This window comes from Amphiura filiformis, chromosome 11 (genome assembly GCF_039555335.1).
Source record: "Amphiura filiformis chromosome 11, Afil_fr2py, whole genome shotgun sequence".
Classification (NCBI taxonomy): domain Eukaryota; kingdom Metazoa; phylum Echinodermata; class Ophiuroidea; order Amphilepidida; family Amphiuridae; genus Amphiura; species Amphiura filiformis.
This window is the reverse complement of record NC_092638.1, coordinates 34361896-34375270: the sequence shown is the minus strand read 5'-3', so window position 1 is coordinate 34375270 and position 13375 is coordinate 34361896. Positions and strand designations below refer to the sequence as shown.

Here is a 13375-nt window from a genome sequence, read left to right as displayed (position 1 = left end):
CAGGAACTATTTTAAAATAAAATGTTATCATAGAGAGTGAATTATAGGTAAGCATTGGAATGTGGGGGTGGGTGTGTGGGGTGGTGTGGTGTGTATTTGCAGTGTAGTATGGAGTTTGTGCATCTGTTGGTATATTAATTAACATGTTACTTGCTTAAACTTATATTTTATAATGCAAATTGTATGTATAGAGGAAATAAGTTAAATTTGGCGGCCATTTTTAATTTTGGCGGCCATTTTGAATATCAAAATCGTCAATATTAGTGCATACATGTCATAAATAATATCCTAGGCCTAAAACAATTGCTATTGTATCAATAAATTCACAATGGGAAGGGTCAGTTTGAAATATATTGGAAAATTATTGGAAAAATGGCCGCCATTTTGAAAAACAAGATGGCCGCCATCTGCTGCATCTGGATTTTTGTAAACATGTATAAATATGTTACTTGGGACCCAAACAAAATGTTAGGATAGGTGGCACATTGTCTTCAAAAAAAGGGCACGGAATTTAGTTTGCTGCTTGACTAAATCTTCGTCACGAGGTATTCAGAATTGGAGTTGATCTTATGCTTGCCAACCCTCGCCCAAGTTTTACCAATGGCCACGTCTCCCACTTGCCACTCGCTAGTTTTGCGCAGCTTCATCTGGGCCCAGCGATTCACTCGATCGACCGAATTGTTGGTAAAAGCAACGTGAGGGTATCTCGCGGCATCCGGGGTCAGGTCCTGCCAGGCTACCACCGGAAGATATTTTGGCAATGAGGAACGGATGATGGGCTCGATCTTGAAGCAGTTCGTCGTAAAACCTCATCATTCTTCGACGATCTTCTGGCGCGTATCGTTTTGGAATTTGCAAATCAAGTCTTCGAGGAAACAACTGGCGCATCACGTAATCGTAGTAGTCTTCAAAGGCGACGTTGAGCTCCAGCCCCACTGGGCTGTTCTGAGCTGGATCGCCGTTGGCAATGAAGATCTTGTCAGAATGAGACGCCATGAAACCACGGATCCACTCGAGCTGAAAGACGGGGTAAAAGTAAATTTCTTCGAACAAAATGACTTTGTACTCTGATACATCAAAGGGCTTGAAGTTTTCTTCTTCAGAGCCTCTTGGCCTTCTACCCAAAAGTCTGTGCGTGGTTATGCCTATGGCGGTGTAGCCTTGCTGAATGATAGAGTCGCAAAGGACATTCGTAGGGCACACAACAAGCATGTCCCTCCTCTTGTTTCCCCAATGCAAGGCTAGTCTGCTTTTGCCGCTTCCCGGGTACTTGCCTGTAACCAATAGAGGTTTGGGAGTACGGGTCATTGGAATTTCGATTTCGTTTCCGTCGTCGTCCTCACAAAAAACTGTGCTTTCGGGCAGCCGTTCGATTATTCGCTTGGCTTCTTCGTCGTCAAACTCATTCCTCATCAAAATTCGCTCTTGCTGGGGGCTCCGCCCTCCCAGGGCGGGCTCGTCTTGTCGGAGGTCTCAAGTTTTCCCTCTGGCAGTCTCGAATCTTCAATAAATCTTAGTTGCCCAATTTCTTTTCCGAAGGTAAAGGCAGAAAGCGCTCGTCTAGCTTCTTTTTTCGTCAGAGTGGTGTACACGCAGTCAACTCGCACGGCAATTGAGGTGGATCCAAGCGCGGACACCATTTTGTTAAGATACGTTCGCATTCCATTCAAAATCAGCGCCGCGACGGGTCGGTAGCCCTCCGATAGTTCTCGAATCACCTCGTCGATCGCGAGATAAAGATCTGGAGCGAGCTCGAGTCTCATCTGCTCGTTGCCGTAGGCTTTCGCTTCTTCGACATCTTGGAACAGCTGACCAAAAGCAGCTTTGTTGTTTTTCCTCGCGGCAAGCCCGTACACTAAGTTAGCGACGTATTTGTTGTCTTCGTCTTGAAGGACGGACTCGTACAGTTTGTCAATAACGCTCGCTGGGTTAACATTAAGAATCCGATGGGGCACGAGCTGTCCCAGGATCTTAAACTTGATGTCGCATTCTCGGGCGTAGCTCAAAACGGAACCGGGAACAAGATCTTGGCGCTGCGGAAAAAGAAGCTTGTCCGTTTTCCGAACTTCCACCAAGTAAAATGTCTCGTCGGAAATATCCCTCTCGGACATTTTCTCGAGACGATCAAACTTCGAGAATATCGGAATTTTTTTAATGTTTCGAATGAAGTGAGTGTAGGCTCGGGCAACATCGATTCCCAGCACAACTGCCATCCGGTGGCGCACGCAAAAGACCGCATCTTGGGCCTCTCCCAAATCGATCGAACAGCTTCACAACATCTTCATTGTAATGAGAGAGTCCCGAGCGAGGAGTCACTTCGTCGGACAGCTTTTTGATCCACTTCAAAACATTTTCGTGACGCTCCACGGACTAGGCTTTTCTGTCGTCCGGTTGACCGCCGACGATGTCTCCAGAGAGAGCCCGTTTCACTCAAATTTCTGCGCGGGGGTCTTTTGGATGTTGGATCGAAAAACCGTCCACCACCCCGTTTCTGCAGGTAAGACTTCCCGGTTCAATCTTGTGATCTCGAACTAACTCCCTGATAAAATCTTCGGGTTCTTCGCTCGTGACTGCAACAATGTCGGTGGTCCATTTGGCGCTCTCGCCCTTTTCAACCTCGACCGCTTCAAGATTAAAAATTTCATCCACAGAATCGACAAAGTTTTTGTTGTTTTTCGTTGGGTCTGGGCCATTTGTCAGAAATTTCTTCAAAATACCGCGGGCGGGGGAGTTCGCGTTCGATTTGTTTTTGAGCGTACTTGTGCCCAAATTCACGCACGTTCTTGTTCACTTAATGTGCGTGTTTACCCGAGGTGGTTCGTACCTGCATCGAACTTTCCCTTTGATGTCAATGGCAAGACCCGGAATTCTCCACTTTTCCAACCAAACTTCGACCTGGCTCCACGACAGTTTCCACTCTTCGTCAGGTCCAGGGATGGGATGGTCGGGTTTGGCAAGTTTCCACAGGCCCTCGTAGGTAAGCAGCGGATTCGGTTTTGCCCTGCGCTTGTTCAAAATGAGTTTGAACTTTCGAAGAAACACGGTTGCCATGCACCTGTTCGGTCGAAATTCCGGCGAATCCCACTCCGTAGAGTCCGTCCAATGCGAAAAAACTTGCGGTGCATCAGACCCTTGAGCAAGCTCCCTGTTCTCCCAGTCAAAATGTTCAACGGTGCCGTCGTTGGGAACAATCGAAACAATTTTTACAAAAGGATCTATCGACATCATGGCACGTAGCCATTCCCAGCCGTTTACCGCCAAAAGCAATTCTTCAGGGTCGCATCCGTTGGGTCTCGTAGCTCTCTTTCAAATCTCTCCGCGTCAGCCCGCGTAATTCGAGCGCGTCCTCTTTTGAGTGCATGCCAGGTCCTGTCGTTGGGATGCAACGTAATTTCTATCTCGATCGCGTAATATACGGGCTCGTCGGGTGGAGGATCTAACAAACGAATGAGAGCGTCTCTATTTAGACGAGAGTACCCTCGAATGTCCCTGTCTCTTGCAAGTGTTCTCAGTCTATTGACTGTCATGTTCTCAAGAGCAACGGGGTTAGCCAGCAATTCTTCGAGCTGAGGCTTCGTCATTTTAGAGTACCCCCTCACGCCATTTTCTTTCGCTCTGCGTTTTAGTTCCCTAAGCGTAACTCGTGGAGGGGGTGGCGGCTCTGAAATTAGATCAAGAATTCGATCCCTCGCCATACGCGAGTATCCCCTGTACCCACGTTCTTTCGCAATACGCTTCAATTCCCGAAGCGATGAAGACGTTAAATTTTGATCAATTTTATTTCATGCTTTTTCAAAAGCACAAAAATTTCTAAATCAATTTCTTTTTATTTTCAAAGGTGTCAAGTTTTTAAGCCAGTATCAAAAAGCATATAACAAATTAATTAAGCACCAAATTTGCTGAAAAATCATATGCTTTTAGCCACACCGAATTTATAGGGAAATCTCGTGTCAAAGCCAGTGGCAAAAACAGGTCCAAAAATTTGAAAAAATCGTGTCAAGAGCGCCTAAAAATATGGATCCATTCTCTCTGGACGACGGAATTACATTGAAAAATGTCTCAAAAATAATAGATGCCAGTTATATTCCGGTCTGAAACTATCAGAGAATATTTTTAACATTATACAATAACATCACAAATTCGCAACAAACCCAAATGGTGAACAAATCACCCCGGGCAGATTTTTGGCTATTTCTCCATTTACGATCCTGCCCAAAAGTGTCTGCTTTTGACATGACACGTCACATTTGAGAGTAAACATTGTTAGGAAAGCTGGCATTACAAGCATATCTCCTTATCAAAGTCATCGACTTTTAACAGGGGCTTCCATGAATTATATAGTGTGGAAAAGTAAAGTTTTGGTCCAAAAAGAAAATATTGTTCCCCTCTTATTTACTACAAGATATTTATATTTATAAGTGAATTATGCTACTTCTGTCAGCTTTTCCCATCTTTTAAAATTATAACAATGAAGAGCACAAACCATATAGACTGCTAACCTTAATAACCGCACATATGTTATACGTTTTTTGGTGAGAACAGGTTTCTGTGGGTTCGGAGAAAAATAACTCGGTTGCAATCTTGCAAGAATCTTTTAATGGCTTCAGGCGTTTGCATTTTACATCTTTGTCTGGCTTGGTAGATGGGCCAAAACGTTGCAAATTGCACTGATGATCAAGTTGGTTAGTTGAAACGTTCTATAAAGGAATAAGAAATGGCAAATTGGAAAGATTGTGTTTTACTTTGAATTCTTAATTTTTTTTTAAATAAATATATATATAAAGCGCCTTTCTCCAGATCTTAGAGGACTCAAAGCGCTGTAATTTCGCTGCAATGGTGAATCATCACAATCAGATCCCATCAACTAGGTTGCTGTTGAACGGCGCACACCTATCCGCATTTGGATTGTAACATCCACCAATTATCTGTGCAGCTCCCCAAATTCCATTGGGTGAAGGAAGTTTTGATAACCAAACAACTAATCACCGATTTTTGCGATATAGGAGGAAACCGGAGATCCCGGAGAAAACCAGCGAGAGCGAGCACGGAATCGGGATAAACCAAGTGCACATGAGTCCTTGGGCCGCGCTGGGGCTTGAAGCGAAGGAATTACCGTTGCGCTAACTCGCCCTCCCAGGGATTTTATTATTTGTTTTATTTTAGAAAATCGCAATATTGCAATTGCTATGTAGCGGCGCGCGTGATTGGTCGAGAGCCATGCCCGGTGTCCCGGATGTGAGATCGCCGGGTAGGGAAAATGCAGGAAATCGTGCTTTGGTATGTATGAACCCTCGGGCTGCAACAACCGTTTATTCAGGAAAATATATGAATAAACCCTTAAATGATTTATGTTTAAACATCAATGTTTATGTTTCGTCACCCTCATAACAAACTTCTTAAGTCATTATTACAAGCTTCTCATTTGCAATTTTGATTTTCTGAGTATAAACCCATCATTAATCAAATTTCCAGCCCCATTCTTCATTAACTTGTGAAATATACAATCATGTACATCAAAAGAGACGTATTTCACAAGTTAATGAAGAATTCGGTTAGTAGAGATGTATTCCTCAAGTTAATGAATTCGGCTGGAAGTTTGAATACTTATGGGTTTATTACTCAGAAAATCAAAATTGCAAATGAGAAACTTGTAATACTGACTTTGGCAGTTTTGTTATGAGGGTGATGGTTTATTAAAGTATGGTACATTCATGTAAAAATCAAAATATGGACAGAAATCTTGAGGGCGTCCTCCTCAGCAAACGTATTATGACTTGAAAAAGTCGCATTACTGCAATATTTTTTCACGATAAACTGATTTACATAATACAGTATTCTTACATTATTATTATTTCAGGTATTTCAATTGCTCGTTCTTATACTTTTGGCATCCTTTAACCTGAAAAGACAAACTTTTTGATCACAGGGGCAAACTTAAAAATAATATCATCATGTTGTAATGTATCGCACGGAATAAAAATAAATAAATTGTCATATATCAAAGCTTAGTTGCAGAAGTTATAAGGTCAAATAGGTCAAATATCAAATATTTCATACACAGACGTCAAAATTAAAAACAATTGTTCGATTTCATCGAAACTTGTCTCAAATTACTCCCCTATAAGAAATCTCAAGCATAAATTCTCAAAATACAGGGTGTCCCAAAAAAAGAGGCCCCTCATTGCGCCCTCTTTTTCTCCTATTTCTGACAAGTTGATTAAATATATTTTGGTTTGTAAAGAAACCTTTAATCGTTAGCTTTAAATAAACCGAAACAATTATTTCAATCGGCTCACAACTTTTGAGGATATGCCCTTTTGAATAAAAGTACCTGTTTTTCACCCTGTCCACGGATAGCAAACAGCGTGGTTGGGATGGCTCATGCTGTGGAGTGGCCTGCACGATCACCAAACCTCACACCCCTTGGTTTTTTTGTGTGGCAATATGCAAGATCTTCGCAAACGTATTACTGAATGCATTTGCAAGTATCCGGCGCACAAGGATGGTACGCAATACAATTGATACAATGAGGACCAGGGCTGAAACCTGTATTCGCCAAGGAAGCAACCAGGGCAGCACAGTAAACTCACTTCACTCACCTCATTTTTTTGGGACACCCTGTATCTTGAACTTAATTCACAATTAAGTGCATTTTTGTATTGGCATGTTTCTCCTCAGAGTTCATGCTGCCAAAGTCCAGTGGAGATAGATTCAAGCGTAACATTTGGCCCATAATTTCATCCGATTCTGAGGTTATACATTTTATTTTCCTATTTGTTTGGCCGATTGAATCGGAGCATTTTGAAAATTTTGAAAGTTTGGCCTCTGTGCATGAGCTATTTAACATTTGACCTTATTTACTCTACATGTATAACTCCTGAGCTAAGCACCCTAGTGCAATATGAATTGACTCTGGTTAAAAGTTTGATGTGCTGCCGTGATCACAAAAGTTATGACGTTGAAGGCAGCTTTTGTATTAAAGGGACCATGCAGGTGTTTGTAAACAAACTTGGCGAGGGTCAAATGGATTGTGACGTGACTTTTAGCAGATTTTCTCATGATGCAGTCATGTCTACAGTAGAATTCACCACGACCTTTGCAGGACTTAAGCCCCATTAAAGCTATCAAACCAAGATAACACTCATTGAAAACAGCTCAACTATGTTGCATTATATCTTCTCTGGTTAAATCCACACACACATGTGTCTGTTTTACCTGTGCAATGAGCAATGAGCTGGTATTATAGTTTCAGTTGGGTGAACGATTATAAAGCAAACGCAAGGTAACGATTACCTTGTGGCCTTTGTTCATGAAATGAGACAATACTGTGCATGTTGTTAACCACATTCTTGAAAATGAGAAACATAATGGCTGTGGGCCGTAACACGGTTTGGATATAATTTCTTCATATTTTTTGGTGTTATCTGTCGTTTACATATCCTTCCTAAAACACCGAAGTGCGAATATTTCCAAACACCTAAATTAGCTAAAAATTTAGGACATGTTACAAAACTATATTTTCTAGAATTATAAAAGAGTACTTTTAATATTGGCCAGTTATTTTTCACACAGCGACGTTAACTAGGCAATTACCCATACTTCTAACATACACTATTTGTAGAGGTTACGCGTCAATGGTAAGAGCATTGTGTATTGTGTTTATATTTGTTTAGCCCTAGCTCGATCCGGGGAATTTCAAGTTAAGTGGTGGAAGCATCATTTTACTTTATTAATTCCATCCTAACTAAGACCCACTGCGGGTTACTGTATCATACTGATTTAAAAAACGTACTTCCCATGTAAAACCGAAACATCAGTTACATTATTTTGTAGATGCTTTGTTTTATTTGTGAGTGTAGATATTAATATTGACTTACTGGTACAACTGAACTCCAATTCAATTTCAACTCCCTCAACTTATCAAAACGAACACTATTATTGTTGGTCGGCACTGGTGCTTTTGGTCTTTTCACGTAACCATGGTAGCTATGCATGTAACCATAGTAACTGTCCATAAACATAACACATAGGATAAAGCAAGCAACGCACAGGGACAGCACAAGGAGCAGCTTCCTCTCCATAAGCATGATGACCCTCTTGTTGTATCAGACTCTGTAAGATGAAAAATGTATAATCGTTCAGTTTATCTTATAGTCAAGCGCGACTACCGTGATGTTGCAAAGTCGGAACTCGGCGCACAGTTCACTCATAAATTTTCACTCAGCAACAGCAGATTGCCTCAGCAGCCAATTAGAGACACGAGTTTGAGCCCCGTTTTAGTTTTATGGACATCTGCCTCATTAGGCTTAATGGTATTTTGGTGTGCTGGTCGTACTCGCGGTACTAATGATGACAAAAACACATCAAGTTGATCGACAAAATATTCATATCTTGTTTTTGAAAAACACAAACTAATAATAATTGAATTACGGTATACTGATAATGAGATTTTGGTAAAAGAAGGGTACAATAATTGCTGTTGTATTTTATTGTTTTCTCTAGCACGTAACTGGTAATACAAGAAACGTGCCGCACACTCTTTTCTCGGCCCTATTAATATTCGACTGTTTTGGGTTGGTCCTTTTATAATAATTTTTACTTGTCCAATTTACAATTTACTGCCTATATAAGAAGCTTTTTGTACAATTAGCAATTCAGAAGCTTTCCTTTTTTGCCTTGGAGAAGTCAACAACGACCATCATCCTCTTCATCTACGAACAGGGGCCTATAATACTGATACCGACTGCAAAAGAATAAAGGTACCGTATGATCACCCCCTAAATAAATCCAAATAAGTTATAACTAGATATAACAGCCAATAACTGCATCCTTTAGCTCGGATTTAAGACCTCGTTCGTTGAAATCGGCCAAGAAATAATGTCACGTTATCCAAAATCCCAAGAAAGGTGCAAATTTAAAAGCTTAGACAAAAGATGCAGTTGCTCCATTGGATGCCCTATACTAATTTGTACATAACGCGTTCTCATAAGTCGAGTCATAATTTCAAACTTTGTCCGATCGCGCTCAAACTCTAACGTTTGACCACATAGTTTAATAGAGATTCAGCTAAAGTAAACTATGGGGTCAAACGTTAGAGTATGCAGTTTAAACCTCATAAAAATAATCCCAACATGCTCAATATGACTGGAACATCAATAAAAAACAAAAGGGTTATTAGGGGTCAAACAGTATCGCTATCATGCCGCCAGTACCCTTACAGCTGCAGGATACTTTATACAGCTACATGTGCCTTAGTAAACGCATGCGTATTCGTCAATACGTATTCTTTACTCGTAGCGTAATTCCACTCACCCTTCCCATAAATCAATATAATGCGCATTTTATGTAATGAACCAGTAATGGTGTACGGGTAGGTGTGGACGGGTAACTGAGGTGTGGACGGGTAACTTTCGGATAGATTTACATCTAAAGCTTCTTTTTTTACTTAAAAAATAACAAATGGTCTAATGATCACCTTCGAGAGGACATTATGCCGACATTATCGGTTACATTTGGTTACCATGCAGTAACTATTATATAGGGTGGGTGGTATAAGAATGCTTAGCCATTATTGTCAATATGCTTCGACTATATTCATAAATATATTTTTATAAATACGCACACGACCCATGGGCACGACATACCAAGACCAGCACCAAGCGTGACCAAATCCTCATGCACTAAAGGATGGGGGTTGGGGGGGGGGGGGGTTGGGGGAGGGGATTCCGAATTTGTAATATGTTTTCAAAACAACATTTTGAAAGTATTTGAAGACGAAAAACAATATTCAACGACGGAAACGTTTTCAAGATAATCACAAAGTTGAACAATATTTGCTGCACAGTAGACAAATGTATAGGAAGACCACGAGCTATGTAGAAGGTCACTTTGAGACTTACTGTCTACAAGCTGTTATTGCAGCGCGGAGGTGGTCACGTGTATATTTAAATAAATATGCACAAAATATATTTCTCAGTGCAATGTATACATTTTTACATGAAAATAAATATTTTTGGATTCAAAATGAATGTGAAGATTTTTTTTTATTATAGTCGGGAGTGGGAATCGATCTCGGGATCCTCTGCGTGGGAGGCGAAGATCCTACCGCTACACCACGCAAACCTTGGTACACATTGGGAGAAATTTTCAGTATATATCATAAACATATCGTGCGTTATTCATACAAACCATGATGCACTTATGGTCCATGGCAAGCCCGATTCGACCTTTGTGGCATTAAACCCAGTTAACAGGATATTAATCCAGTAAATCGATTCAGTAAAGCAAATAAGCTCATGCATTCGATCACTAACGACAACCAGCTTCGGTCGATTACCCCAGCTGCAGCGTGTGTAAACTCTAATTTGCATAGAGGCTGTACGTGAAATTATTGATTGGCTCCAAACAAAGGATTTGAACCGGTGCACCTAATCATGTCGCAATGCAGTCCATTCAATCAAATGTTGTCATCAACCTATTTGATCGCAGTGCATTGTTATGTGTGTGAGACGAACTGTCGCGGTTGATTGCAATCAAACAAACGATGTCTTATGTATTACTTTGTTCCGTGATGAAAATCGTGATGTTTTATTTAATCACTCTCGAAAAAAGTATTTCTTTTGTAGGCCTATTACTTTGTTTTGTGATGAAAATCGTGATGTTTTATTTCATCACGCTCTAAAACAAACGATTTCTTATGTATTACTTTGTTTCGTGATGAAAATCATGATGTTTTATTTCATCACTCACGAAAAATTGATTTCTTATGTATTACTTTGTTTCGTGATGAAAACCGTGATGTTTTATTTCATCATCACGCTCTAAAACAAACGATTTCTTATGCATTATATTTGTTTTGTGATGAAAATCGTGATGTTTTATTTCACCACGCTCTAAACAATAATTATAGTTAAATGCATTTTAAGAAAAAATGTTGTTTAGAAAAAATGTAGAAAGTGATGATGATGATGATGATGATGATGATGATGATGATGATGATGATGATGATGATGATGATGATGTCTCCAAAAGTGTCCCGGTTTTTTTCTTGCCCTAAATCGTGCGTATCTATTAATAAGGCACTTCAATAATCAATAATCAGTCCCGTGACGGCCTCCACTAACTAGCTACTAACTTGGGTTATGGGCGCTGAATTTCATGTTCACTGTCACTTACTCATCAGCGAAGTACGACCCTTTGTCAACCACCTACAGTACCCAATTTCGGCATACTATGTAAGAAACTCATCATGATGATCGAACAGAGAGTACTTTAAATGTAGCTTGTATCGTTTTCGTGTGGCATTCTTCAGAAGTGAGCGGTCCGTTTACCAAAATTTTCGGTCAAATCTCCATTCAATTAACACGGGACGTTGGCTAGCTATGTCTTGCCCTCACTCACTATTTTACCAAAGTACGAATATTTCTGAGCATCTAACCTAGCTGTAATTTTAGGTCATGTTAGAGGAATATATTTGCTAGAAGTTTTTGAGAGTACTTTTAATATTAGCCGGTTATTTTTCACACATTGACGTTAACTAGACAAATGCCTATTCTTCTAACATGGCGCGATTTGTACAGGTCACAGCTCAATGGTGAGAGCACTGTGTATTGTGTATAGGAAAACGGACAGTAACTGCAGTATGCATTCAAAAAACAGTACTTACACTGAGGTTCACTGTCGAACCTCAACGGATTCAGACTGATAAAATAGTGCTTAATAACATGCATATACTTTTGGACTTATTTGAGCCAATGACGACGTCAAAATTCAGTCAATCTTGGCCGGCCCCCTGGTGAAACACTTGTGTTCCTTTTTATTTATTACATCAAATGAACAAAATATACAAAGAAAATAAAAAAAGACAAAAAGGCCTAAAAGCACAATCAAAAACACACACAACAACAAAACTAACAGAAGAAATGCAAAAATGGACTTCTTAGTCCAATAATGAGTCATGAGCAGTTTAAAAATTGAGGAGGGTATTGCAAATGGCAACCTCCTAAAGCAGCTCATTCCATAATTTGGAACCATGAGTAAAACAGCTTCTTTGACAGAGGGTAAGCCAACGAAAAAGGTATTAAAGAGCACGAGAATGATTGCATCTGGAGTCAGAACGGGAGTGGGGATTCTTCATCCCAGCACTTCATCACGTCTGCAGAGACTGGTTTTTGTTTATAAACCGACCTTTTTCGTTGCTGCTACCTGCATTTTGTATCTTTCCCCATCTAGCTAATATTCACCTTTGTTCACCTTTTTCTTTACACTTCTCTTTCAAGTAGCATCCTCTACCACTTCTTTTCTTAGTACGGTTATCTTATTTAGTTGGCAAAGAGTTGAAAACTTTTATACCACGCGGCAATTCATCGTGGTGATTCTGCTCTTCCTTTTTTAAAGACATGACTCACGGACATTATTTGGTGGAACTTAAACTTTGTGAGTCATTTTGATAATGGCGATGTCTCAGAAACTTAACCATAGTCCTTCCACTTCAGTTTCTGCATGTTGGAGAACAGGATTAAAGGCTTCTCTAATCTTGGCTCCTCTAACCTTGGTTCTGAAGTCTTCCACTTTTAGCAGGATTGCTAAAACTGTTTACGTTATAGGTTTGTTGAATGATCTTTAACGTTTTGCTTGTGTAGGAGCTAGTTTGACTTTTGCCATCACCGAAATATGATCTGCAGTTCTGGAAGGTAACGTCTAGTTAGGTGACGAAGAAATCAATTTGGTTTCTATACCGACCACCTGGTGATGTCCATGTTGATCTTTGATTTAGACAATATGTGCTTAAAATATTAATTGCATGCTGCTAACCTGTGTAGTGTGAGCTGAAGTGGCCAAATACAATGAGTCTCTTCTTTCGACCTTATAAACGTGTAATTATTGTAGGAGGCGCAGTGAAAAAACTATAAGTCAAAACATGAAATATCTCAAGAACATCTGCATTGATATTAATACTATATTTCAATCTTTAATCAAGAAACTTGGTGTCGTATTTGACCAGACGATGTTAATGACAGCTCTAGTGAAACATACGGCTAAATCCGCCAATTTCCACCCCCGTAACATCTACATGATCCACCGGTACATCACTATTGATAGCTGCCACAAACTTGTCCGCTCATTGATTTTTATCAAGACTTGACTACCTAAATTCTATGATGTATGGCATCATATCCAAAGATCTGAACAACTTCAATCTCTGCAAAATCAGAGTTATTCTTAATCTTGGAAAATCCTCACTATTAGAGAATGTTCATTGTATTGCACAATTGGGGAAATCCCAATGTTGCAAAGTGAATATGACATCATATGGGAAATACCCACAGAAAATGTTGTAATGTGACAGAATGGTCTATTAATCATGGGTTTTTCC

At 40.1% G+C, this 13375-nt stretch overlaps 1 protein-coding gene across 1 annotated transcript in view; it reads right to left on the bottom strand.

The window, feature by feature from the left end:
- LOC140164135 (uncharacterized) overlaps positions 1–13375 on the bottom strand; it is a 64715-nt gene that overhangs the window by 36738 nt on the left and 14602 nt on the right. Inside the window, exons 2-3 of the mRNA XM_072187379.1 lie at positions 7878–8112; positions 4500–4697 (exon numbers count right to left, since the gene is read on the bottom strand). Of these exons, the coding sequence (XP_072043480.1) occupies positions 4500–4697; positions 7878–8087 (408 nt within the window). The 5' untranslated portion in view covers positions 8088–8112. The remainder of the gene's footprint in view (positions 1–4499; positions 4698–7877; positions 8113–13375) is intronic.